At 53.3% G+C, this 25,642-nt stretch overlaps 1 protein-coding gene across 3 annotated transcripts; it reads right to left on the bottom strand.

The window, feature by feature from the left end:
* Nucleotides 1-1,697: 1,697 nt before the first annotated feature.
* Nucleotides 1,698-23,654, bottom strand: AMN (amnion associated transmembrane protein). 3 transcript variants are annotated; one of them, XM_088057917.1, is made up of 13 exons: nucleotides 23,538-23,654; nucleotides 23,220-23,353; nucleotides 21,116-21,234; nucleotides 20,957-21,001; nucleotides 11,133-11,220; nucleotides 9,503-9,678; nucleotides 7,778-7,915; nucleotides 7,589-7,697; nucleotides 6,459-6,541; nucleotides 5,311-5,497; nucleotides 4,407-4,581; nucleotides 2,216-2,318; nucleotides 1,698-1,958 (listed from the first exon to the last, which is right to left on the bottom strand). In XM_088057917.1, the coding sequence occupies exons 2-13, from the start codon at nucleotides 23,278-23,280 to the stop codon at nucleotides 1,863-1,865; spliced, it is 1,380 nt and encodes a 459-aa protein (XP_087914043.1). In that variant the 5' UTR covers nucleotides 23,281-23,353; nucleotides 23,538-23,654; the 3' UTR covers nucleotides 1,698-1,862. The 3 variants fall into 3 exon arrangements, with proteins under 3 accessions (XP_087914043.1, XP_005520168.3, XP_087914044.1); XM_005520111.3 differs by having other exon boundaries at nucleotides 1,700-1,958; nucleotides 9,443-9,678; XM_088057918.1 differs by lacking the exons at nucleotides 11,133-11,220; nucleotides 21,116-21,234 and having other exon boundaries at nucleotides 1,700-1,958; nucleotides 9,443-9,678.
* Between the last annotated feature and the right edge of the window lie 1,988 nt (nucleotides 23,655-25,642).

The raw sequence follows: 25,642 nt of genomic DNA, 5'->3' as shown, positions 1-25,642 counted from the left end.
CCCTTCCTTGTGTGGGCAGTACTGGTGTGATGGGCTGCCTGGTGCAGCCACCTCCAGTGTGCAGCACTGCAGTGGCCCCAGAAAGAAAATTCCTCTGTATGTATTTGAAGCCTTGTGGGCTGGAGGAAACACAGTCACCTGCAACAAACTGATGTGAAAGGCAAAAAGAACACAAAAAGGCCCTCACAGGCAGAAAGTAGGGATGTAGCTGGTGGAAGATGTGGCTGCTCTCACAGGCACCATGGTAACACGGCGGCTGCTGAGCTGCACCAAGCCCTGGCCATGCGGTGCTGTCTGGCCCTGTGGGGTGAGCAGGGGCGGGGGGATCTCCCTTGGGCTCACGTCACAGCAGTGACTGTGTGTTGTGAGGTTTTGGGTCCTGTCCCTGGGTCACTACTCCCCACGGTGATGGTTGTAGGACCATGGGATGGGGATTGAACATCTCAACATGTCCATGTCAGCTGCTGCAGCCTTCCTCTGCTTTTTGACCTTGTGACCGGTCACAAGGCCGGTGACCATTTCACCCCAGCAACAAGTGCCTGACAGAGGCAGCAGAAACTCCTGCCCAGACAAGTTGCTTTTTGTCCCAGGAGTGGAGGAGCCCTCTCAGGAGAGGTGTGCATGGTGAAATCCAAGCTCCTCCTGGCTCTGCCCCACTCACAAATTCACTGCAGGAACCAGGGGCCCCGTGGGGCCTTGTTCCCTGCCTGCCTCATGCTTTTGTCCTGCCTCTTTCCAGGGCCAGGGCTGGTCCCACCACCACATGCTGCCCGATACCCTTCGTCAGGGCTCTAATGCACCTAATGATGAATTCCTAGGCCTTTGAGGACGGATTATGTCTTCCAGAGACTAGAACAAAATATTATAAACTTAAAATAGCTGCTTCCTTATGGAATATGCCAACAAGCCCTGCTGAACACCCAGTAGAGTGTAAATTTGCATCCATTTGCATACATATCCATAATTTCCGCCTCACCCATCAGCCCTGCTCCATAAAGAAGCACTGCCTGACATTGTGGGCAGATGATGCTGTTTGACACATCTCAGTGCCACTGCCCCAACCCTCATCAGAGATGGGCTGATGTGACTGTCCCCAGCCCTCAGTTCCTGCCCGCATCCCTGCCCAGGGACCCCAGCATCAAACCTCCTTCCCCTTCTACCATGAGAAGAATTTCTCACCTCAAGGAACAACAGAATAAATCCCCAAAGGTCCAAGAGGGTTTCTTACCTTTCAGTCCAGGCACAGAGGGAAGGAACAAGCTCCAGAAGCTTCCCAGGGGAGGGAATTGTTTAACCAGGACTGCACCTCACCAGCACCCAGTGGACAGGAGTGAGAGGAGGAATGGGGACCCTGAGCAGAGATCCCCAGCACTGAGCACACTGCTGGAAAGCAAAACAACCTTCCAGCTAATGGGTCCAGGCCCTGAAGGCTCTGGGTCATATTCTAAAACGTGTTTGAGCACTGTATTTCTGTCATGCATCCAGGGATGCTTCCTTCAACCTGCTGTGTGCCCTGAAGCAAAAATTAGGGCTGGCTAAAGCTAGGGTGCTGAGCTAGACCCCACTTCTCTGGATACCATCTGGGACCCAAAATGTTGAACTGTCTAAAAAGAATGGACACCTGCAAAATACAGTTTAAAAGCCAGAAGTAACACCAGGGATGCCATGTCCATGTGACTGAATCCCAACAGTGAAGGTTTGCTGTGGTTTCCTTTACTGCACAGAAACTTTTATTCAGGTGGGATCTGCTTCTGCCTACTCCCACCAGGAGTGATGTGAGGGACTGGGAGGGGCTGTGAGGACTGGAGAGGTGGCAGTGTCCCCCAGGGAGTGGTGTCTGTCCCCAGCGTGAGTCCACACCATCAGGTCTCTGTCTCACTTGCATCGTACAGAGGGTTGAGGTAGAAGACCTGGAGATCTTTAGGTGTCTCCTCTCCAAGGTCAGCATCTGGAGGCTCCTGCAAAAACAAGGGAGGAAAAACAACCGATGGGGAAGAGAAGCAAAACCCTTGGCAAAACCCACCCAGTGCTGAGTGCCTGCAGCAGTCGAGAGGCTGGTGACCTGAGGGAGAACGGGAATGTCCCACAAACCCCTCCTGGGCTGGGGAAAGCAGGGCCCTCGTCAGGGTAACCCCAGGAGGCTTTCAAGACTGTCATGGCACCCAGCAGCTCCCACCCCCGAGCACCCCCGGTGTCCCTGGCAGTGGTGACTCACCACGTTGAACACGGGGTTGTCAAAGCCTTTGTCACTGGCTGGTGCAGGGGACACCGGGTCCTCCAGTCTGTCCCAGGGCCGGGGCGGGCGCAGGACAGGCATCCTGGGGAAGAGCTGGGTATCACCATCCACATCCCTCCTATCCCTGCAGCTCCCCCAGCTGAAACCCCGCGTCTTTAAGAGGTGGATGGGAAAATGTACAGGGGCAAAATGTCAGGCTGTTATTGAAATGGGTTATTTGTACCCTTTCCCAGGGAAAAGCCGCTGTATCCAGCAGAAATCATTAAGCCTGGTGATCTGGGACCTGCATTCTGGAGGGAGGAGTTTGCAGAGGCAGACAACTCTAGCACAGGCTTCCCTTTGGAGCAATCATTCCTTCCCTGTGGCCTAAATGAATTGCCACAGAGCTGACACCTGTTCCCACTGCAATCTCAGCAAGTACTAATTACTTTTATCATTACTTTTATCATTACTTTTGTCTTTACTTTTATCATTACTTTTATCATATTATCATTTTGTGATCTTAATCACCATCACCACTTGTATTATTTTCTTCATTACTTTTATCCTAAGGGTCCCAGTGGCTGAGCACGCCCCTGCATGTGGGCTCAGCAGCAGGGCCATGCACATCACCTCAAGAGCTCTGAGGGAAGCTCTGCCTCGCCCCTTTCAGTGGAAATAAGGGGGACCTATAGCAGGAGTGGGACAGGCCCTGGGCTCGTGTTCAGCTCTGTCTCCTACAGCTACACAAAATTCCCTCCTGCTGCTGACAGAGCTGGTTTCAAAGGCCTGTCCAGCATCCAAAGAAGCATCAGTGAAAGATAAATCCTCAAGTAGCAATAATGGGTCTGGGAGTTTTATTTAGGAATTAAATGAAGGCATGGGTTTTACTGCTAGGAAATATCATGTCAGCACGTGTTGAGCAGCAGGACAAGTGTTCCTGGCCAGGGCCACTGCTGCAGAGTGACAAAATCCCAGTGGAGGAAGCAGGAGGGAACAAACAGCCTGACTTGTGAGCCTGTGACAAGGCAGTCCCAGCATCAGGGTACTCAGCACCCTCTGGCAGGCACAGATGTACTTTGCACATGCAAATTGAAGCAATTCCCAGACCCTGGTTATAAAAGGCGTAAAGTCAACCCCACTTGTCCACAGCTGGGTAAATGAGAAACCCCCAGTGGCTCAGCAGGCAGCCAGTAAAGCCTGCAAAACCCTCCACGTGAAGGTGGCTGCATGTGGGAGGAGCAGAGGTGGGTGCCCCAAGCACCTGCTGTGGACACTGCCAGGCCCCATCTCCAAGCTGTGAGGGAAAAAGGTGATGGAGAAGGGGTATTTCTGATTAACTCCCAGCTGAGGTACAGTCAGGTGCACCCTCCAGCCCTCCCCTGGGACCTGCACTCTGTACTCCATGCTGTGTGAACAAGCAATGCACCAGAAGCTGCACTTGCTTTTGAATGCTGTCTCTCTCTCCCTTTAATGGTTATGAAGCTGTGGACAAGCATTTTGCATTATTTTGATGCATTTCTATTGAGCAGCTGGCAGGTTCAGTCCTCCCCTCCCCAGCAGGGCTGCAAACTAACGGTGCCAAAGAACAGGAGATGTCACCAGGCTGTGCAGAGCTCCAGCTGAGCTGCAGCAGCCCTGCTCCCACCCGAGCACACTGCACCCTGCCCAGAGGCAGCTCCTCCTGGTCATGGAGGAGAACGAAGCAACAGCCCAGGAGTACAGAAGTGCCTTTCAGCCACCCCACCTCCAGTAAACCATGAGGAGCAAGGACATGTTTTAAACTGACACAGGGCAGGTTTAGATTAGATATTGGGAACAAACTCCCTACTGTGAGGGCAGTGAGGCACTGGCACAGGTTGCCAGAGAAGTTGTGGATGCTCCATCCCTGGAAGTGTTGAAGGCCGGGCTGGCTGGGGCTCTGAGAGACATGGTTTGGTGGAAGGTGTCGCTGGCTATGGCAGGGGGTTGGAACTAGATGATCATTGAGGTCCTTCCAACCCAAAGCATGCTGTGGTTCTATGAACAGCAATGCTGGGGGTAGCAGCTGCCAGGCCATGCCCCTCTCTGTGGGAGCTCCAGGCAGCACTGTGTGCCCCTGTGTGCCAGGCTGGAAGGACAGCTGGGCTGGCAGCTGCTCCCAAGCAGAGGCAGCCTGAGTATTTGCTGCTGGCAGAAGCCTCATCCCTACCTCAGCTTTCCCTTCCTGTAGAGAAAGAGGATCCCTCCAAGGAAGAGGAGAGCGAAGAGGAGCCCCATGACTGTCCCCGCTGTGATCCTGCTCACTGGGTGGCTCCCCTCTTGCCTGCTGGCAGTGCTGCCAGTGGCCACTTCCATTTTGCCACTTGCAATGCCAAGCTCTTCACCTGGGAAGAAACAGGGAAGAGGATTGTACAAGGCAATACATCCCCACACCCATGGCAGAGGGAGCCCTCAGCTGGGTCTGGCCCTGCTTGCCCTGTTGATCGCCTTCCCTGGGAACAGAGAGGGGATTCACAGGGGAATGGACTCAATGGGGACAAGCCCCTGTGGGTCTGCCACCCACACAGCGACCACCAGGTCCCCTGGCTGTGACCTGTGTGCCCATCAGCATCTGCCAGCTTCCACTGTCTGCCTCCACAAGCAGCATTCTGGCTGCAGAGCAGCTCTGCAGACAGGGACCTGGGGGCCCAAGCTGGTCAGGGTCAGAGGTGGCATGGAAGCACACTGGTATCTCCATGAGGAGAACTGCCAGCAGAGCAAGGGAGGTGACCCTTCCACTGTGCTCTGCCCTGCCCTGGTGAGACACAGCTGAGCACTGAGCCAGGCTCTTCTCAGCAGCACCCAGTGACAGGGCAAGAGGCAACAGGCAGATTCTGAATATGGTAAATTCTACTTAAATACCTATATTTATCCAAGTATTTATATATAAAAAACTGGTTTACTGCGAAGATGGTCACTGTGGAAACAGGCTGCCAAGAGATGTGGAATCTCCATCCTCAGAGACATTCAAACCCCACTGGATATGTGGGCTGCTGGCAGGGAATACAAAGCTCTGGCCAGCAGTGGGTCTGGGTGCACCTGCAGGGGACCTGCTGAGGAGTACAGGGTGTTACCGTGCTGTGCTATGCTCTCCATGATGTCTCCTGCCAGCTGCTCCGCAGCGGTGCCCGCCTGCACTCCTGCTCTGTCATCAATCAGCACGATTTGGATGAGAGGAGTGGTGCTCCGGGATGTGATGCCCAGGAAGGTCTGTGCTTTGTGCACCTTGGATATGGCCATCTGCACACCAGCGTATTTGGGCTTCCCAAAACAAAAGGAGACACGTAAAGCCCGTGAGAGGGTAGGCACAAATCAGTCACATCTCCAGACAGCACCATGGGTGCAGCTGCAAGGCCCACCTGAATCTTCATGTGAGCCCCACCACAGAGCTGCCATCCCCGTCACGGCAGTGTCGGTGCATTTCCCGAAGGAGAGGCTTGTACATCCCCTCTCTCCCAAGCTGTGACCAGTGCCTACCCGGCACACAATGAGCCCCCATGCAGGAGAGCACGCTGAGAAAGCTGTTTCATGTATAACACCCATTAAAAGCTGTATTAAGATGTGTGGCTGTAAGGAGGGCAGGCAGACAGCTTTCAGCTCAGGATCAGTAGAGCAATACTCTGGTATCGAACCTCCCAGTGCAACGCAGAGCACACCTCCTCCCCCGGCAGCCCCTGGCAAAGAGGAGGGGTACCATGTTGTGTCTGACAGGCAGCAGCATGAAGTGATGCTTTGTAGAGCATCTGAGAGCTGACCAGTGCCAGTCACCCACCCAGTGCTTGCCTACTGGGGAATGGAAAAGCAGCTCAGCACGGGCCAGAGGCCAGGGAATGCCCTGCTGCAGGTGAGCATGACCCCAGCCTTGTGTCCTGCACTCCCCTGCGACCCCAGCTGACCTCCTCTGCTTCCTAGAGCAGGAAGAGCTGCCAGCAAGCCCCCTGCACCCTCCCCCTTTGCACATCAGCAGCTCCTGCTGCCCTGAGCTGGGCGGATGGTGGGGCTGTGGTGGGGACTGAGGGACCCAGCCCCACAGCAAGCGGGCACATCCCAGAGGTCACACGGGGCTGGTGGGCCCTTCAGGGCTGTGCAGAGTGAGCTGCCCCCTGGCATCGCTGGGACCGTGTGCCAGCCCCAGACAGTCCCACAGGCATCCAGTCACCGGCAGATGTGGCCAGTGGCTTGTGGTTTCATTAGCCCCTCCCAGTCTGACAGGGTGACGTACCTGGCTCAGCAACTCTTGGACCAATCTGTCCTGGTACTTCCGCAGGTCAAACTCAGGAGTGAAATCCAGGTTAATGGTGGCCCCTGCAGCCAGAAAGCAGCCAGACATCAAACTGTCACCACTTGTGGGCAGAGAGCAGCCACAGCAGCTCTGACTGCCAGGAAAGGCACTGGGGACCCTCTGGTACCCTGCGCAACTGGTCTGGCTGGGCTCAGAGAGAAACCTCCCTTGCTGGTCCTTTTGGGTTTAATGAAAGGCTTTTTGGCTTTCCAACATACTCTGGAGAGGAGCTTTCCCTGGAAAGCTTTCTCCCACTTATCCCTGTGGGAAGTTCTTCATGTCCCTGCTTTTGGGGCCATGAGGCTGTGGCACAGCAGCACAAACCTGGCCTTAGGGGGGAAGGCTGAGAGGAGGGAACACCTGTGGTCCCTGCACCACTGCACTGCAGTCATGGAGACAAATATTTTCCTGGGGAAAAATACAATTAAGCATTTTCTGAAATTTTAAATTGTCCTAAAGACTGTAAGGGACTATGCTTTTAGAAGCACATTGGAGAAACACATGGCACCATTTTAATAAATTTGGTATGACATACCAAATATCATATACCAAGTATCCAGGTACAGTTGTGCATGAAAAATTGCCCCTAGCAACATTTCATGCAGATTAATGGAGGAGCTCTCATTGCAGAGAGAATGCTGTCAATCTGCATGCTTTTATTTTAAATGAAATTAAACAAGCTGGTTGTTGGGAAGCTGACATTACAGTGGAAAAGGTTGCATTTCCTCTGCATGTTTTTGGCTGCATAAACTCAGCAGAGCCCTATTAGCTTGACGAGCTGTGACATCCTGACAGGATAAACCAGAAGCAGGGACGAAGGGCTGTGACTCAGAACAGGCTTCCAAAAGCCAGGATCTCTTCAGAGAAATGTGCTGGGAAGGTGGTACGATGGGATCTGCACATGGGACCCACAGACGGGACCCTTGGCAGCAGTGATACAGCAAAACTTCAGCTTTCAGCCAGCAGCAAGCACCCCCTGCACCCAATTTTCCCCCATGGAGCCAGGGGAAGCACGCTGGGGCAGCTGGCATGGCAGGGAGGAGGAATAGGGGGCCATGTCCCCCACTCACCACAGACCCCACAGCAGTGGCCAAGGGGCTGCAAAGGGCTCTGGCATGCTGGCTCTGGGCACTGCCTCCCTGATGCCCTGAGCAGGGCTGCGCAGATGCGGGGGCCATCCTAAAGGAGAGCAGGGCAGTGTCAGTCCCTCGCCCCACAAACTGCACTAGAGCCGCCAAAAGGGGAAAGGGAAGACTCACCGGGCCGTTCCCACAGGCACAGCCAGACTTATCAGGACAGCCAGTGCCTGTCACCTGGAGAGTGCCATTGCCATGAAACTGCAGCGGGGCAGAGGGGCCCCCCAGGTACCCAGCCCAGGATGACGGGGTGTTCAGCTCCTGTGCAGGGAAGAGCAGCAAAGAGGGTGAGTATCCCAAGACAGGTCCCAGTGCTGTCTCCAGGCACCCAGCTGTGCTGCTGGGACACCTGGTGCCACATCTGATGGCCATCACTGGGCAGCCCTGCTGCAGACAGTGCAGCAGCAGGAAAACCCCGCCAATACACCCATTCCATCTTTTCCCCTGGACCAACAGAAAAACTCTCTCTAAAACAAAAAACAATGGCAATGAGATGGCTGGGCTGTTTCTTATTTTGCTTTCCATCCTTCTGCTGGCTCAGAGAATTCAAGTTACCAGCTTTTCACTTCTGGGAGAAAGGGGGCTGGATCTGAGCTGTTTTCCTTCTTTCTGGGAAGATTTTCTAGGTGCTTGGCATTAGCAAAGGCTGAGCTGGACTAACCAACCTCATCCTGCCAAGTCATTGGTGATTCCCTCACCCACTCTCTTCCACAGGAAGTGTCTCCATGCTCTGGCACAACAGGCAGATTTCTGAGAGCCTGGGGTGAAAATAGTCATCAAAGAGCACAGAGTAGGCTGGCTACAAAGGCACAGAGAAGCTCATAAGGTCAGTTCTTAGGAAATACGCTATGATACAAAAAGCACATTCTCCTTCCATCTCATTGCTCAGCAGCAGCCTCTGCCCTGAGGGACAGCCAGCAGTGGTCCCTGGGGGGGATGATGTGCCACGGGGTGGTCCCCAGGCATCAGCAGGACCAGCATCACTCTGAGCACCCAAGAGCATCCACCTTTCCATCCCTGGGGCTACGTGTGCCTGGGGTGAGTTCCACTGGGGCGCTGCCTTGTTCAGACTCGCCTGCACCCGCCTAGGCACCGGCTGAGTCTGTTCCTCAAAAAGCAGCTACCTAATGCCTGGCCCCGAAACGGCAGATCCCAGCCAGCGCAGCAGTAGAAATAATAAATAACTTATGAAACGCCTGCCGCATCTCCCACTCCTGGAAGGAGCCTGTGTTTACTGCTGCAGCGCCTGTGATCTTCTGCTCCTCTGACCAGGAGGGACAGGGCTCATGGGGAGCCTGATTCCCAGGCTGAGGCACAGCAGGCTGCCAGCGCTTCTATAATTATCCCCCCAATCAATTAAAGAGCAGTGCTGAAGCAAAGCTGGGAGATAATCACTGGGCCACAGGCCATGTTAAGGTCGGGGGCAGGAGGGAGGTGTCCCCAGAGGGTCCCTGAGCAGCACGGCTGCAGACACGTGTCTGGGAAGGGAGCGGCCCCTGGGAGCCAGAGAAGCTGCCATTTACGGGTGGTTGGACCCGTGCATATTGGCCCTTTTTGAAACGTGCACAGTGAGACAGCCTGCGCTCCCACACTGCAGGGAGGGAGGCGATAACAAAGCGCTCGATGCAGAAAGCCATGGAGGCCACCCGCAGCAGCAGCTCACGAAGCTGCAGCCCCACGGGTGTGCCCCATCTCCCTGTGCAGCGCTGCTCCCCCATCTCCAGCTGCTCCTTCCTCGGGGCTGGGGTGAGAAGGCGTGGAGCCAGTTTCTCATCCTCCCCACCTCACCTGGCCCATGACAGAGATGCTGCGGAGGTGAATCACTGGCTGCCATGAGTCGGTGTTTACCCGGAAGGAGGTTTCGGGCTGGAAGATAACATCATCGTAGCGGCACGGGACGCGCTCCTCGTCCACAGAAAAGATGGGCCCGCTTGGCTTGAGCTCCCCGCTGGGGAGAACATCCTGCCACAGCGTGGGGTCAAACCACGCATGGTGCTCAGCATCAGCAAACCTCACTGCTCCACCTGGAAAAGGGACAGGAAAGGCTGAGCATAACCCAAATCCGAAGCCCCAGCAGATGCATCTGGTCTGGTAAAATCAGGCACTGTCTGGTGAAGTGAAGGATCTCAGCCTGTGGGCAGGGAGCCAAGGGCTGGGCCTGGCATCAGCCTCATGGGCAGCCACCGCAGGCATTTCCCAGAGCTTGGCAAGGCTTCCCAGAACTCAAGGCTGGGGTCTCAGCCTAAATCCCACATCTGCCTGCAGGCTTCCAGGCCCACATCCCACAGGATACTTTTCCCTCATTTTTTAGAGCTCATCCTTCTGGTTAAGGAGAAAAACATCTGCCTGAATGCTGAGTAACAGCTAAACCTGATAAAAATGGGTATGATAATTCATGTCCCAGTTTCCCAGCAGCCTGGCAGGTCTGCAGAGATGTGACCGGCCCTGTTCCCTGCAGCAGGTAACCCCAAAGCCAGTGCCCCATTTAACTATCAATTATTTAACCATTAACCATCTCCCTGCTTCCCTGGTTAATCTCATCATGCCCTGATTGCCTCTCTCCCCTCCCAGCAGCTGACCCTTCACCAATTCAGCCAGCATGCAGATACTTAATGACTGAATTATTTGCATTCATTTTGAAATCGTGCTTTGAAGAAGTCCATTTGTGAAAGTTGTCCCAGAAACACCAGCTGATTTCAGGGGAGAGGTGCATGGTCAGCAGGAAAAGCCCAGTGCCAAGCACAGATGGCAGAACATCCCTGCTGGGGGGCAAACAGCCCCAAAACAAAAAAATTATAGGGATGAAGGATTTCAGAGTGCCTCCAGACAGTCTTAAGCTACAGTCCTTCCTCTGGGGAGACTGATTTAGACTTTTTCTCTCTTCTTTTTTTTTTTTTTTCCATTCAGAGTGCAGGCACAGATGCTCTGCTTGAATGCTTCCTTCCTGTAGAGGAAGTTACTTGCCACTGAAAGCATGGGGTAGTTCTTAAGCACCCAAAATACACCTCCCTAGAAAATAGCTTTCAGATAATAGCAGGCACCAATGACACAAAGCTGCTGTCTCAGCCACGGAGGCTGGGAGGGGAGAATGCGTGTGTGGGGCCAAAGGACAGCTTGCTGTGATGGCCATGGTTTGGCTCACCCGCATGTAACTCCTTACTGGTTTTCTTTAGAAACACCATGGCAGAGAAAATAAGGGCTTTGATGTGGCTACATGCTTAATAGGCAGGGGAAAATATAAACAATATTTGCCTCTCTGCTACAGCTTCAAAGGCTTCCCTACTATAATTACCTTTTTAGGAGACAGGTGATCTAGGAGAAAAAAAGATCTGATATAAGAGAGGTCATCAAAGAAAAGGTGAGTATTGGAGAGGAGTGATTCACTTTGCTCTGAGGCAGGACCTTCATAGAGATATTTGGGCTGAATTTGCATGATTCATCACGGGCTGATGGGGTGCCTGGTTTGGGCACAAAATACCTGAGTCACAGCCTGGATCCCAGCTGCCATCGAAAGCTGTGAATGCTGCACCAGCTGCCAGCACGAATTCTCCGTTCAGGGGCAGGTACTAGATGAAGGGATGCAGAGTGTTACTGTCCTGCTGCCAGCCACCCAGACTTGTAATCAAATAACTCTGCTAATTATTAGGCTGCCTATTACACTCACAGTCTCCCAGGCACTTTACAGTTATCAGGAGTTACCCTTACCCTGCCCATGTAAATAGGAAAGTATCAGCTCCTGGTTTTGGGGATCCTGCAATGGGGAGAGGCAGTTTGGATTTATCTTCCATAACACAGAAAAGTATTCAGAGAAACAAGAAAAAGCAAAATAAGCTCTTGGTTTCTTCCTTCTGTTGTACACACTCGCAGCAGCTCAGGAATGGATTTATACATGGCTGGTGCACCAAGAAAAACCCAACCTTATTCTGCAAGTGCCAGAGGCCCCCTCAATGGGTTCCCACCTCCAGGAGCTATGCTCACCCCACAAAATATAATTCAGGGGCCCTGGCTGTGCTTGGTACAGTGTCAGGTAGTGAATTTGCACTGAGCACAAGCTAAGGGGAACACACAGTGGAATCTGGAGCAGCTTGCCACAGCCAGACACCCTTCTTGTTGTGTAGGACATCACCAGCAGGGTCACAGTTCTGACCTGGCTTCATCCTGGCCATTGACAAACCACAACAGGCACAGCTCTGCCATGGGAACCTTGTCAGCAAGAAACTGTGGCCACATGGGTCACCAGCCAGCACTGCTAACTCTGGGACAGGCCCTGCAAATGATTGACTCAGACAACTCATTCACAGCAAACAGGTTATTCAGCCCAGCCCATCTTATTTTACATTTAGAAATTGCAGAGAGGAAGTCATGGTTTTTCCCAATATTTTAGAGTCAGTGATGCTCAAGGCTCCCTTCTCTAATTTGTTCTATCCCGTGTTTTAGCATCCACTCCCCAACAGCAGCTGAAAGCCCTCCAGGATTGAGTTATGAGAATGTACAGGGTCCTGTGCTCAGGCAGAAAAAGTTAAATGGGATTTTAAGGTTTCATCTACTTAATTGGTCTTTAAATATGTATATAGGTTAGAGAAAGCAAGACTTATGGCTGACTGCTGCAGGTGGCTGTGATAGCTCTCTGTCCCTGGCCAGTCTTGCCTGAGGATGCTCAGTCCCATTCAGAGGCTACCAAGGGGAAGGCATGGGGGATGTGGACAAGGCAAAAGATCACCTCCAAATTGTAGGCAGGCACCTGTTAAGACATTTAATGCCTTGGTGGTGCAGTGCTTTGAAGGCCAAGCCCGTCTTGGTTCAGGAAGCATGAGAAGCCAAAATAGAGAGCAGAGGGTGGCTGCCACCAAGAAGAGTCCCACAGTGCTCCTCTGCACCATCTGCTTTGGGCCCAGCAATGCCATACATTGGGCTGGGCAAGAGGGAATGGCACTGGGAATAACTGAGGTTGGGGCAACATGTGCCCAGAGTCTTCCGCCAGCCAGGAAGAAGTCTTTGCCTATGGACACTGCTCCATCAGACCACAGCCTGTGTCCTGCCATCAGGTTCTCTGATTTTTTATTACTTTTGAGTAGAGGAAATTTGTCCAGTACTGAAGCACTGAAAAAAGTTGAAAGGTCTGCCAGGATACAAAAGGCATCATGTCCTTTAGCTGCAGATGAAAAAGCCGTCAAAACATCTCCATTTTGAGGCTCAGGACTTGGCCTGCATTCAGTTGGGTGAAGGCAATGCTGCCAGCTTCAACCACAAAATGCTGTACTTCACTTCAAGTGTCCTGGCTTGTTTTCCTGTGAGCTCAGGCAGGAGCAGGCAATGGGACATTCTGGAGCAGTCAGCTGTTGCCTGTTCTCAGGCCAGCACCAGCAGCACTGCCAGCCCAGTCCCTTCTCCCAGACTGGCTGGGCCACTGCAGCCTGGGGTCCCTGGGCACTGCCTCTTGCCCGGTTTGCAGGCTCTGTGAGCTGCTGTGTGGCTGTGTGAGCAGGGGCCAGGCAGGAGGGGTGGCCAGCTGGCTGCTGGGGCCCATCTGAGCTGCTCTGTGTGGGGCTTTGGATGGGATGCAGCAGATCCTTTCACCAGCACAGGGTACCAGCTCTTCACAGCAGTCAGCTCTGGGCACTCAGACCCAAAGCTGCAGGGATCTTTGGGTGGAAGAAGGAAAATCAGCCAGCAGCTGCTGGTGAGGGGCTTGGTTACACAGCAGGACCATGATTGGTGTCTGCTCGCTTTCCCAGGCTGCTGAAGTTGGCATTTGTGAGTGTTGTGGCTGGATCAAGACCACTGGGCTGGGAAGTCCCTGCTCTCATCCCTGCCTGTCTGACAGCTCTCTCCCCTCTAGTTACCACTTTGACTATGGCTGTGGATCAGAGCTCCCCAAACACCCTGTGATGACCATGCAGGACATAAGAAGCTTTGGTGTCCAAGGGGATTGTTCATCCAGGCCTTCACAAACTAACTAGGGGAGAAGGAAAACATGTCAAGGATTCATGTGGTGGGGCTGAGTTCAGTATGGTAAGAGAGGAGATGAGGTGTAAGAGGGTAACTTGCTCAGTTAGGGATGCACACATGGATGCACAATACTGGTTCCATGACCAAGCGAGGTGGTGCATGCTGCATGTGCTTGGGAGGGAGAGCAGGTCTGGATGGGCCAGCAGGACACAGCACCAGTTCTGCTCAAGAGGAGAGATGGGAGAAATGCCTCAGGCCAAATCTGCCCCTGTGCTCTGAAAACATTTGCTTCTGATCTCTCTGGACAAGATGCAGCTTCTCCAGCCACCATAGGAGATCCCCCTCCACTGCTGAGGCCAAAATCTCAGGCTGGCTGGACTTCCCAAGCCCAGAGGAAGCTGCTAATGCAGGTGTCAGTGTGGCAGGGAAATGAGAGCGAGGACACACAATGTCCCTTCACACCCTGGGATTACCCAAACACTGCAAGCACCAGGCCTGGAATTCAGATGCAACACAATACGATGCAGGACAGGCGACAGAGATACCTCATGTCCACAGGCATGAAGTTCAGGAAGAGCTCTGTACTTCTGCTTTATCACAGGAATTTCTGGGGCTGGGCCCTGCAGCTATGGCTCCCTGCCCACTGAGGCAGCCCTGCTGCACATCACCATGAGCCCTGCCTGAGATTCTCACCACTGGGCAGCATTTCAGGAGTGTCTCCATCATCCAGTGGATCTCTGTAAATCATTTGCCCTTTCTTTTTTCCAACATAAGTTAAGCATCTCAGCTCACTGCAGAGGACAAATGGAGACTCTGGTTGGGCAGTGGTTTTCTACCTTTGGGAGTTTAGTATGGAAATTGCATACAGATTGGGCCACTTCCCAAGTACATTTTGAACTAAGCAATGACAGGTACCAATGGACCAAAGCCAAAAAGCTGGCAGTTTCATCTGCTTTCCCTTCCTCCTGCCAACCTGTACTCCAGGGCCATTAATACAGCAAGAGCATAAGAGTCTCATTAGTCATTTCCCATCCCTGATACTGGTAAATCACTTATCTCCTCAGTTATCATTATCAAGTATAATGACAACTAAAACACAGTCATTGTTTTTCTTATCAAAGTCAGAAATAAACAGAGGCAAGACCCAATGTAGCTCTTGGACCAGCCCCAGCATTGCACTACCAGAAGGAATCTGCTACCCCAATGCATAAGTGGAAAAGAAACTAACCTCCAAAATGTGGAAAAAAAAATAAAATAGCAAAGTCCTGACAGATAGCTTTCCAATCAGATGGCTTCAACCAGCCTCTGGCACATCCTGCCTCTGCTTGAGTCACAAGCATTGGGCTGAGGTGAGTGACAGGAGCACTGTGACTGGCCTGTCACCATCATCAGCACAGGAAAAATGCAGCACTTGTGCTTTATCCTGGGTGAACAACACTTGTGATTGCCGCCAGGTCTTCCCCCAGCCTTGCTTTCATTTGCAGCATCAATGCACTTGAATTCCTTGCTTGGATGAGATGGTGCCACCCACCCCATCATTCAACACTAAGACTGCCTGGGCACACTGAGCTCCACAATGCTGCATCCACAGCTGCACCAGCAGGCAGGTCAGCAGCCATCAGCACCCCCTGCCTGGCACCCAGCCCAGGAGCAGCTTTGGTGCTGCTGCTGCTGGCCCTCCATCGAAAAACAGCACTGGGATAGGATGCAGGTGGGCCATTGCTCCAACACAGGTTGTTGTAACTCACCACAAGCAATAATGCTCAGGGGAGATGATTTCCACATCACCTTTCCCAGCACTGCCCTGCTGGGGCAGTGGCAGCCCACAGGCAGCAGCAGGCAGCCAGGGCAGCAGGTGGGTGGGCTCTGCCCATTCTGCCCACAGGAGGGAACAGCAGGGATTTTCCCAGTGCCTGCTGGGGCTGAGGGTCTCAGCGCAGCTGGTGGTGGTGCCTGGGTGATATCCAGCTGTTGGCTGACACCCCAGAAAGGCACAGGGCCAGGTTCACCCACAGGTGAATCCCTCTGACAACTCCGGAGCATTGCCAGGGGCTTGCTTGCAGCAGCATTTCTTGGGTTCCTTACTGGGGCTTCATTTATTCACCTTCTGGTCCAGGTGAAGCTTGTCCCTCAGGACAGTGTCCTTCCCCTCAGCCACACATGCCACCCTACACCCCCAGCTGGCTGCCAAAAACAGCCTGTTCCTGCCACGGCCCTTGATCCCACAGCAGCTAGTCCAGGTCCCTGGCAAGGCAGGATGACCTCCTGCCACCCAAGATGTGTGTGAGCCGAGGAGGGTCACCTGCTGCTGGAGTAGCACCTTGCTACCCAAAAACCTCCCTGCCCCAGCACATGGTCCCATGAGGAATGGGGGTTTAGCTTCCCAAGGAAGCCAGGCCAGAAATGCAGCCTGTATCCCCATGAAGCCCGTGCTCATGCAGCCTGTATCCCCATGAAGCCCGTGCTCATGCAGCCTGTATCCCCATGAAGCCCGTGCTCATGCAGGCTGGGGCACAGAAGCTGGTGCTGCTGTCCATGGGCCCCACCAGCAGTGGCAGGGGATGCCCACAGCCCTGCTCTGGTCCCAGCAATATCCCCTCTGCCTCTGACCCACAGCAGGCAGGAGCACAGGCACAGGAGGGGGGTGCCAGGGGATATCATCATTTCAGTGTCATTTCCTGCAAGCTAACGAGGTGCTTGGCAGCTCTTCCTGCCTGTGCCTGCCTCCCCTCCTGCCCAGCAGCAGCAGCACAGCCGCACTGTCATTAATGCCAGAGCTGGCCCCTGCTGAGTTTGCTCCTCACGTTTTAGGTTGTGTTTCAGCACATGGGCTCCCCACAGCACCTGCCCAACCTGGCCTTGCCATCACATCTCCTGGCACAGGGGTGGCCTGACACATCAGCTTCCCAGCACATCATGGTCCTGCCCATCCCTACAGAGAAGCCACAGCTCCTGGCATCCCACAAAGGTGCTGGCTGGCACAGCCCCTGCCAAACCACCCCGCAGGGCCCAGTGAAAGCCATGGCAGGATAAAAAGCAAACAACAGACCCAAAAAGCCCATTAACTTGATTGCAGATCCCCAGCCCACACTTCTAGCCAAAAGGGTCCCAACAGTGTACAGAAATCAGGTGTCACAGGGACATGGGAAGCCCCTTGGGTAGTGAAGACATTGAGCTATGGATGCAGAAGACACAGAGAGGCTTAAAGCCATTCGCCAAATCTATTCCAGATTAGTTAAACTCCTTTTCCTGAACTTTCCTCCACAGAGAAGGTCAGAGAAAGCCAGGAAGGGGCTCAAGGTGTGGGCAGAGGGGCCATGCTCAGCAGTGAAGGGATGGCAGACGATCCATGGAGCAGCTTCCCAGCCAGACGGGCTCCAGCATCAGCTACAGCCCAGGATGCTGGCAAGCTGATCAGCTCATCACAGACTTTAGTAACTCCTCCTACTGGAAACCAGCCTGAAATGAGCAAATAGACTCAGGGAGATGAGTGTAAATGGCTGTTTTACCCAACTCCTTTCCTAGCACACACCTTAAGTGTGAATGCTGACACAGAAAAGACTGCAGGATTCCATCTTGGAATTATGTGCTGGCACACACTCCCCTGAAATTTTTTACCTTCATCTTAGGGGAAGGAAAAATAATGCCTTTTCTGGTTGTCTCATTACCCTGCTGTCTGGGAAGAGGTGGGGGAGGGAGCACGGGTGCCTGGGACTAGCGCGAACTGTGGCAATTCATTAGAGCCGGTGCCCCTGGGGAGCAATTGGCATTTCCAGATCGATCTCTGCCAGGAACCGAGCGGGAGCATCCTGCAGCAAAGCCGAGTACATTCTGCTCTCACAATTAGGCAGCTAAAAATATAAGGCTGGGGGAGGTGTCCCTGGTCAGACCCCAGTGCCCCACACACTCCAAATCCTTGCCCAGCCTCGCAGCCCCTCGTGGGGCAGGCAGGCAGAGGGCACAGACAGATGTCACCCCAAAGCAGAGCTCGGGAATGGGCTAAAGCTGGAAAGGTGATGTCAGGGCTGCTGAGTAACCCCAGCCAGTGTCCTGACCCTGGTGTCAAGCAAGGCTGCTCTGCCCATGTGAATAAACCCGATTCCTGCCATCCCAAAAATAGAAGCAGCAGCATCCATCCCTGGCCCGCATGTCAGTGCTGGCCAGCTCAGGCACAAACTGCACAAGGGCTGGTGTCACTGGGGCAAACACCAGCTCACTGCTGCTGCCATGCCCTGGCCTGGCTCCCTCTGGAAGCACAGCCATAGCCAGAGGGTCCAATCCCTCGCAGGAGTCTTTCTCCCCCATCAGGAGACAAACAAAGCCAAAGTCTGCCTTGCCCTGGAGCACCCATGCCAGGCATCATCACCTCCATTTCCATCTTTTCTGCACATTTAGTCTCAGGCACCTCCAAAAGCTGGCTAAATACTGATCTGCATCTTTAGGCAGCTAAATACCATAGAAAATCCAGCCTAATCACAACGGTTGTGCATCAAAGCCACTTACACTTAAGCTGGATTTGGATTTAGTGTGTGACTGAATTAGGGATCCATTTAAAATTTCAAATAACCACCGAGCTGGGTGCTCAGTGGGTGATCTCTGAGCAGGGAGGCAGGCTCTGTGCCCCAACAGCCTCCTCCCAAGAAGGCATCTCCCAGCACTTGGCTGGTGCCCACATGGGATGGATGGGGAGGGGGGCTGGAGAGCTCACCATACAGAAGTGAGCTTTCACATAAATGTCTAGGAGAGAAGCAATGGTGAGACAGGAGGACCGCCTGGAGCTCCACTCAGCTGGAGAGTTGGGATGGGAGATCCCATGCTGTCCCTCAACCACCAGCACCAAGCATCCTCCTCCCCTACACTTGCCATGGCAGGCACTATCTTCATGAAAGTCACTGAGAGCCTAATCCCTCCTCAGCTATGAACTTCCTTCCATGCTACTACAGCAAACAACATTCTGCCTTTTTTTTTTTGGCCAAAGGCTGTATAGCATCTCCATGGTGACTCTAAAGCTTAATGTATTCTTGCTGATTTAAGTGATTAATGCTCCAGCGAGCGTGGCTGGCAGCCGAACAGGTGCAGCCCAGACTCTCTGCAAAAAGCCTCATGACCAATTCATTTTCTAACCAGCTGGTTGCCAAATTTCATGTCATTTGCATGACTGGCAGCCCAGCTCAGGTGGTGGGTTTAATTCCTCTTTCATCCCTAACCTTGGCAGTCCCTGTATCACCTGGTAACAGCAGAGCATGGCAGCGAACAGGAGGGAAGTGCCTGAGCTGAAATGAAAAAGAAATATTAACTACCTCACTAAGAGACATGCTGGGACAGTTCACAGGGTATTGCTGGGGCAGTGATGTTCAGGAGGAAGGTGTGAGCTGCAGTACAGGTTACAGGCAGGGTTGGCTGCTCACCTGCGGTGCAATTCAGTGCAGCAGAGGAATGGTGCCCTCACGGCCCATGTGATGCTTCATTCCCTCATGGATCACCTAGCAATCCTCCCCATCTGCACAGCAGTGGGACTACAAAATTCACTGTAACCTGGAGCCTGTGCAGCTGCCTGCCGGCAGCGGGGGCCCAGAGAAATCCCAAAGCAGCAGAGGGTCCCCAGGGGCTCCCACCAGCACTCTGGGTCCTTTGGCAGGGACAAGCCAGGGGTCACAGGGGCACCCTGACCCATCCCTCAGTCGCAATAGGAGCCATCCACCCGAGCAGGGGGCAGGGCCATGGATGTTGTTTTGTGTTGTGCAAAGGTTGTGTTGATCTCCCTCTCCTCAGGCTGCTCAGCTCCGCTCTCCAGCCTGGCTGCGGGAGGCTCAGCCGTAATGACTGACGCTGCTCTGCAATTATGCACTTTGCAGGCCTCTGATGAAAGTACTTTAGAAATATTATACATTCATCTGTAAGTAAAATAAAATCTACTGGAGTGGTATTTTGCTCTTTTCCTCTCTGGGTAAATTCCACATCATTTATTACATTATATTTGTACGTATTTCCCCAGTACATTCTTTCCTTCAAAAATTCATATTTAAAATGCCATATAAATAAAGTATCTTCTCCAAATATTTGTAGAGGGATTAAATGTGGCACATGGTGTTATTAAAGCATCAAAACTATTAGTGGTGTAGACAGCCTGAACAAATTACACCACATAAATTTCAAGGGCTTCTTCAAATTCAATGGCCAATAAAAGAGCAAATCTGCCCTAAATCTGAGAGAGGAAATTCATCCACAAGCTCAACAGGTCTAGAGGAGGAGGTTTTCTAAACAGGATCCAGCCCATCTCTTCCTGTCCCAGCACTGAGAGAGGGCTCGCTGGTGACCCATCCCCCACTGGCAGGTTGGGGCAATAGGTTTGCTTTTCCCTTTAATTCCTCCCTGTTAAATTTTACCCTCCAAGCCACAGAGATTGAGAGCTCATGTTTCCATAGCTGCCTGACAGCCTGCTCTGGGGCAGAGTTCCTCATGTGGGGCAAAACCACATGAGGAAACCCCTCTGAGCTGAGCCCCCCCAGTCTTGTATCACTCAACACACACATTTCAGCAGGGTGTCATGCCCATCCTGCCACAGCTAGACTGATAATGCCACAGAAAAATATAAAACCCAATGGCACTTGAAAGAAAATTCCTCAAGCAACATTTTGGGATTTCCCAGAACAGTTTGTTTTCATTTTGAGATATTTTGATGTCAGCTTCACTTAGCCTCTGCCCAGGGCTAGTGCCTGCTCTGCTGTGGGTTGGTGCTCCTCAGCCAACTACTGCCAAGCTCTCCATCAGATGGAGGGGGTTTTATTCCTCTTTTGAGGAGGAAGTATCAATTTCCTTCAAATGAAATTGGGTTTTGCTGAACTCTCTCTCATCTCCCCTAATTAAAAGAAAAAACAAACAAACAGAAATGGGCTTTTTTGTTTCATGGTACAGAGAAACCTAGGCTGCTGTAGGACTCCTGTCCCTTGCCCCAACTCAGGCATCGTTGGTCTGGCTGGACCATGAAAAAAAGTATCAAAGTCCATGGAATGACTTTAAACTGACAGAGGACAGTAGGACATTAGATATAAGGAAGAAATTCTTTACTGTGAGGGTGATGAGACACTGGCACAGGTTGCCCAGAGAAGCTGTGGATGCCCCATGCCTGGAAGTGTTCAGGGGAGGCTGGACAGGACTTGGAGCAATCTGGTCTGGGGGAAGCTGTCCCTGCCCATGGCAGGGGGTTGGGACTGGTGACCTTTAAGGTCCTTCCAAGCCAAACCATTCTGTGATTCTGTGGAGAGGGGACCAGGGGAATGTGCCACCAGGCAGAGCTCCAGGACTGGCCCTGCCCTCACCCACCCTCTTACACCTCTGCACACTATGCCTTACCATGTCTGCCAGTGCATGGGGAGACCCAACGAAGACTGAGACAACCTGTAAGAAAAGCAAGAATTGAGTGTGCTTTGCCCTGCCAGGTAAAAGGGCTTTTCCAATGCCTGACAGTGTTTTGTGAAAACAAAGATAAAAACAAATTTAAAATGTCTATACCTTGTCCTTCTCAAAGTGAACCACATCCCTAGCACAGGGGACTCTGCCTTTATCCCAGTTGGAGGCAGTTTCAAAATTGGTGTTGGGGATCCACTGCTTGTACACGGCAGCGGTGGCAGCTGGGAGGGAACAGAAAAAACAGTTTAAACCAGTCCATGGGAGGCGCTGGGAGCCTGCTCTGGGATGTGCTTTAGGATGGCTTGGCATTTTTAGGCCAGATTTGGGGATTTTCCACCCAAGAGTAGCTCCTGCATTGTCCCAGCTGAGCAGTCACAGCCCTTCCATACACAGGGGATTTTTTTTTGTCTAGGTGATGGTTTTAGCCACCCAGACAGGAAGAGAAGCAAGGGACAAACACTGAGCAGGCAGACAGAAGGCAGGAAAGCATTCTGCAGGCAAAGGGTAGGAATAACATAGACCTGGTAGTTAAGCAATCCTTGCAGGGGGTTTTGTTGTCACTCAGACTAATAAAACAAGTAAAGATTCCTCAGCCTTCAGTTTCCAGAAGGTACAGAGTGGGCACGCAGAGCTGGGATACCACTAAGGGCAAGAGAAGAAAGGGCATTTTCTATGGGACATATAGCACAAGTACAGGCTGGTGCTTGGAGCTGGAGGGGGAGAATTCAGTGGTGTACTTCAGCCTGAGGCATAAACATGTTGGGAAAGAGGGTTCTTCCCCTTGGGGTTTCCTGGGACAGTGGCAGTCCTGCCTTTGGGGCCCCACAGGGATGAGTCTGCTGGCCAGGGACGACAGGACATGGCAGAGGGGATTTTCACTCTGACCTCTCTGATTGCACAAGCACAGCAGAGCAGCCTCCCAACCTGACATTGCCTAGGCTTGGCTGGGGGATGCTTGTTCAGCTGAAGATGAATGAATCTCCAGCAGCCTGAATTAAATGGCTTCAGGCAAGCAAGTATGAGACAGAGAAGAGAAAATGACCAAAAAAACCTACTTTTGCCTTTTTAATGTATCATATTTTCTGTAGGAGGACCCACAAAATTACAAAATATGTAGAAAGCCCGAGGTGGAAGGGACTGGGGCAGTGGAGAAGGAACACCAGCCCAGGCTGGGGCGGGAGGGGGGTTCTGAATGACTGCAGCTGACAGAGGGATGTGCACTGCACAGAGCCGGGGCCCGGCTACACCAAATGATGGGGTGCGATGTGGCTGCAGAGCCTCCATCAGAGCACAAGGATCAACCTTGAGGTGTAATTTGTGCTATTTTACTCTGCCGGGGGCTCTGCTGAGACCGCTGACTGTAGTAGCCATCCCCAGATGAACAGGAAACGATGATTTTTTAAGCAGAATGGAAGTCCTGGAGCGCAGGTCCAAGGCGCAGAGGGCCCCCCCTGCCTGACGCCGGGTGCCTGAAGGAGCCCTCCGGCAGAGCGATCACACCCGTGCCGAGTCCTCTTTAAAACCCTCCGAGAGGGAAAAAAGCATTGCCGGTGGCAAGAGCTGGAGCCAAGCAGCTGCTCGCAGTGTTGTGGACATAAACACCTTGCTGGCTCAGAGCAGAAAAGAACTTAAGGAAAAAAAAGCCCCCAGACAGTGCTGGCAAGTCGTTCAGTCCTTGCGGCGGTCCCCCCGTGGGAAGCTGGGGGATGGAGGGCCCGGAGCTCCAGCCCAAAGGACAGCCCCATCTCACAAAGCCTCACGTCCCGCAGGTCAAGCGGGCACAGCCGGGCACACCCTGGAGACGGCTCCGCATCCGAGCCGGCTGCAGCACCGAGCATTCCTGCACTCTCCCCAGCCCTGGAAATATCAGTGTGCTATTTAATCGGCCCTGTCTCCTGGGAAGCGCAGTCCTTGAACATCAAAGCTACATGCATATTCAACAGGGAGCGTGTCCTGCAGCGCAGCGCTGCTGACTTCAAATGAGAGGCTCGGCATGCTCCGCACGGCTATCCCAGCCTCAGTCCCCTGCCCGCCTTCCCTGTGGCCGGCTGGAAATGCCTTGTCCCGTTTGCCGCTCAGGGAGCCGTGGGTGACAGAGCCTGCAGCTCTGCTCCGAGCCAGGGCTGCCGGGAGCACACGCGAAATGCCGAGGTCGCCCAGCGGCCACCCCTGCTCGCCACGGCGGCCGGGCCCTGGGCGTACTCACCAAAGAGCTGCAGGATAGCCAGGAGGAAGAGCAGGGGCTTCATTTCGCAGCCGGCTGCCATTCCTCGGCTCGGCGATCCCTGCCCGGCTGGACCTTGCACCTTCCCGGGCACGTGATGGGCTCAGCCCGGGGAGCTGCAGGGAACGGCGAGTTAGCCAGGGTGGGGACAGGCTTCCCCCAGCACCAACAGCCTTGCTCTGTTTGCCCTCTGCTCCCCTCCCAGTCTCCCTGTTCCCTTGGCCATCCATTGGGAACCCAAGAAAGCCACCGAGGAAGTAGTTGGGGAGGCGAGAGTGGGACTCGCCCAGCTGGGCTCACCAGAGCCACCCGCACTCCCCCCACGCATCCAGGTCCAGCTGGAGGGTGTCGGGGTGAACACGCTCCGTGCACATCCCACGCCGCTCTCCCCTGCTGAACAGCGGTACCTCGTCATTGCTAATAACAGCCTCCACGGATTTTCAATTAGCTCGCTTGGAAGGGAGCAGCTCCCAGCCCCGTAATCCTACTTTGGCCACCAGCTGATTCGCTCATTAGCCGGCAGCGCCAGCACAGCCCCGCGCTGCTCCTGCGGCGGTGCCGGGGGATGCAGCACGAGGGGGGACTGCACCATCCCTGTGCTCTGCCACAGCATGGAGCAGTGCTGCATGCCAGTCCAGGCCCGTGTCTCTGCCAAGGGTGTGTTAGGAGCAGAAAAGGATGGGGGGAGAGCATGGAGAGGCTCATGCCGAGGAGAGAGCTGTGAGGCCCAGCTGCCCTTCAGCTGACACTGGTACCGGCAGGGTAAGGGCAGAAAATTGCTGAATGCAGGGGTTTACTAGGGGCCAGGAAGAGACTGGAGAAGTTCTTGTAAGGGTCATCCAGTGGAAGGGTCACAGACCACAAGAAACTCTCACCTGATGCCAGCAAGGATTTAAGAGTGCAGGAGTGGGAGGCAAACCATCCCCATTCCACCATTTTTACTCCCTCTGGTTCCTAGCTTCCAACTTGGCAGACAGACTGAGGTGCCAGGAGAGAAAGCTCCTTAGAGCTGCAGATCTAAGCTTGGGCATCAGCCAAAACACAGTCAGCACTTTCTGCCCACGGAGCTCAATGCTGAGAGATGTCCTCGAGGTGAAAGGCTCCTGCACTCTAATTACCACTCACAAATCTCTCCTAGGGGACTCTCAGGGTGAATGCTGGCTGCAGTGAGATGTCCTGTATTTTAATAGAGGGGGGGAAAATTATAAATCATGGATACGTGGAAAAAAGAGCTTGGAGAAAGGACTGCAGTGTGCAGAGGGCAGGTGCATGCTTGTCTGTGGCCTCAGCATCCTGCAGCACAGCCAGGATGGGAGAAACTGCTCATGGGACCCTGTGCAGAGAGCAGTGCCACAGCTCCTGAAACCCCGAGTGCTGGGATGCACTCCACACCCTTAGTTTTACTTTCTGTACTCTGCAGCTGCTGCTTCTCAGTGCTGCTTGTCCCACCAAAGCTGACGCTTCACTTTAAATGAGCTGGAATTCATCTGGCCAGCAGGCAGACATCAAAAATCCCCAATCTGGCTGTGAAACCCTGCTCAAGGATGGACAGCCCCTGCTCCAGCATTAGGGTAGGACAGGGCAGGGTAGAGGAATGACAGGAACTCCAGCAAAACTTATTACTGGGGCCAGGTGCTCACTGCAGCATCATTGAATAACCTGTCAGAATAATGCAGCCCTCACTGTGGGACTCTCCCCATGGCTGGAGAACACTCCTCTTCATCCCAGCTTTTGTTGTTGCTACTGTCCCAAGATGCTGCTGTGCCTCAGGACCAGACAGACACAAGGGAAGGCTGCACAGGAGCAAGGTTTGGCCCAGGTGGTTAAAGGGAGAGTGAAACAAAGCTGAAAGGAAGGAAAAGTAAATCCCCAGAAATTAAATCATCTGCTCTAATGCAGAGATCAGCACATTTTACTCCTTGCTGCCTGCCCATCCTTCTGCTCCCCAGTTCTGGCTGTCCACAATGCCCCTGGGGGAGGGCAAGCACATCGCCACCACAGAGGGAAAACAGCTCTCAGTGGATGCTTCACCTTCCCAGCCTTGAGTTATAAATGGGCATCAAAGCCAAAAATACTGCTTCCCTTAGCCAGCCAGCAGAGCCACCTCCTAAAGCCCTTCAGGGACATCAGGCAGCAATGGCACCATCCCCAGAAAGTCATTAAATGCATGGAAAAATTATTCTGTGGTGACCATATTACATGCTATGGCCTCAAACAGAGGGGGGAGAAGCCAGAGGTGTGCCAAAAGCTGGCTCCAAACCCCCAGTGCTGAAGGCACCCCCTGTGGGAGCTGGGCTGTACCCAGGCACACAATGTTTGCCAGTCTCCTTGGCACAGTGCAGTATTGCTGATGGCTTCAACGTGAAGCTAAGCTTCAATAAATGAGGAGAAAGGCCCTAGCAAAT

This window comes from Pseudopodoces humilis, chromosome 7 (assembly GCF_049639895.1).
Source record: "Pseudopodoces humilis isolate 2021_Gansu_Grassland_sample_001 chromosome 7, ASM4963989v1, whole genome shotgun sequence".
In the NCBI taxonomy this organism is placed as follows: Eukaryota; Metazoa; Chordata; class Aves; order Passeriformes; family Paridae; genus Pseudopodoces; species Pseudopodoces humilis.
The sequence above is the reverse complement of the archived record's forward strand: the minus strand, read 5'-3'. Positions and strand labels throughout refer to the sequence as shown.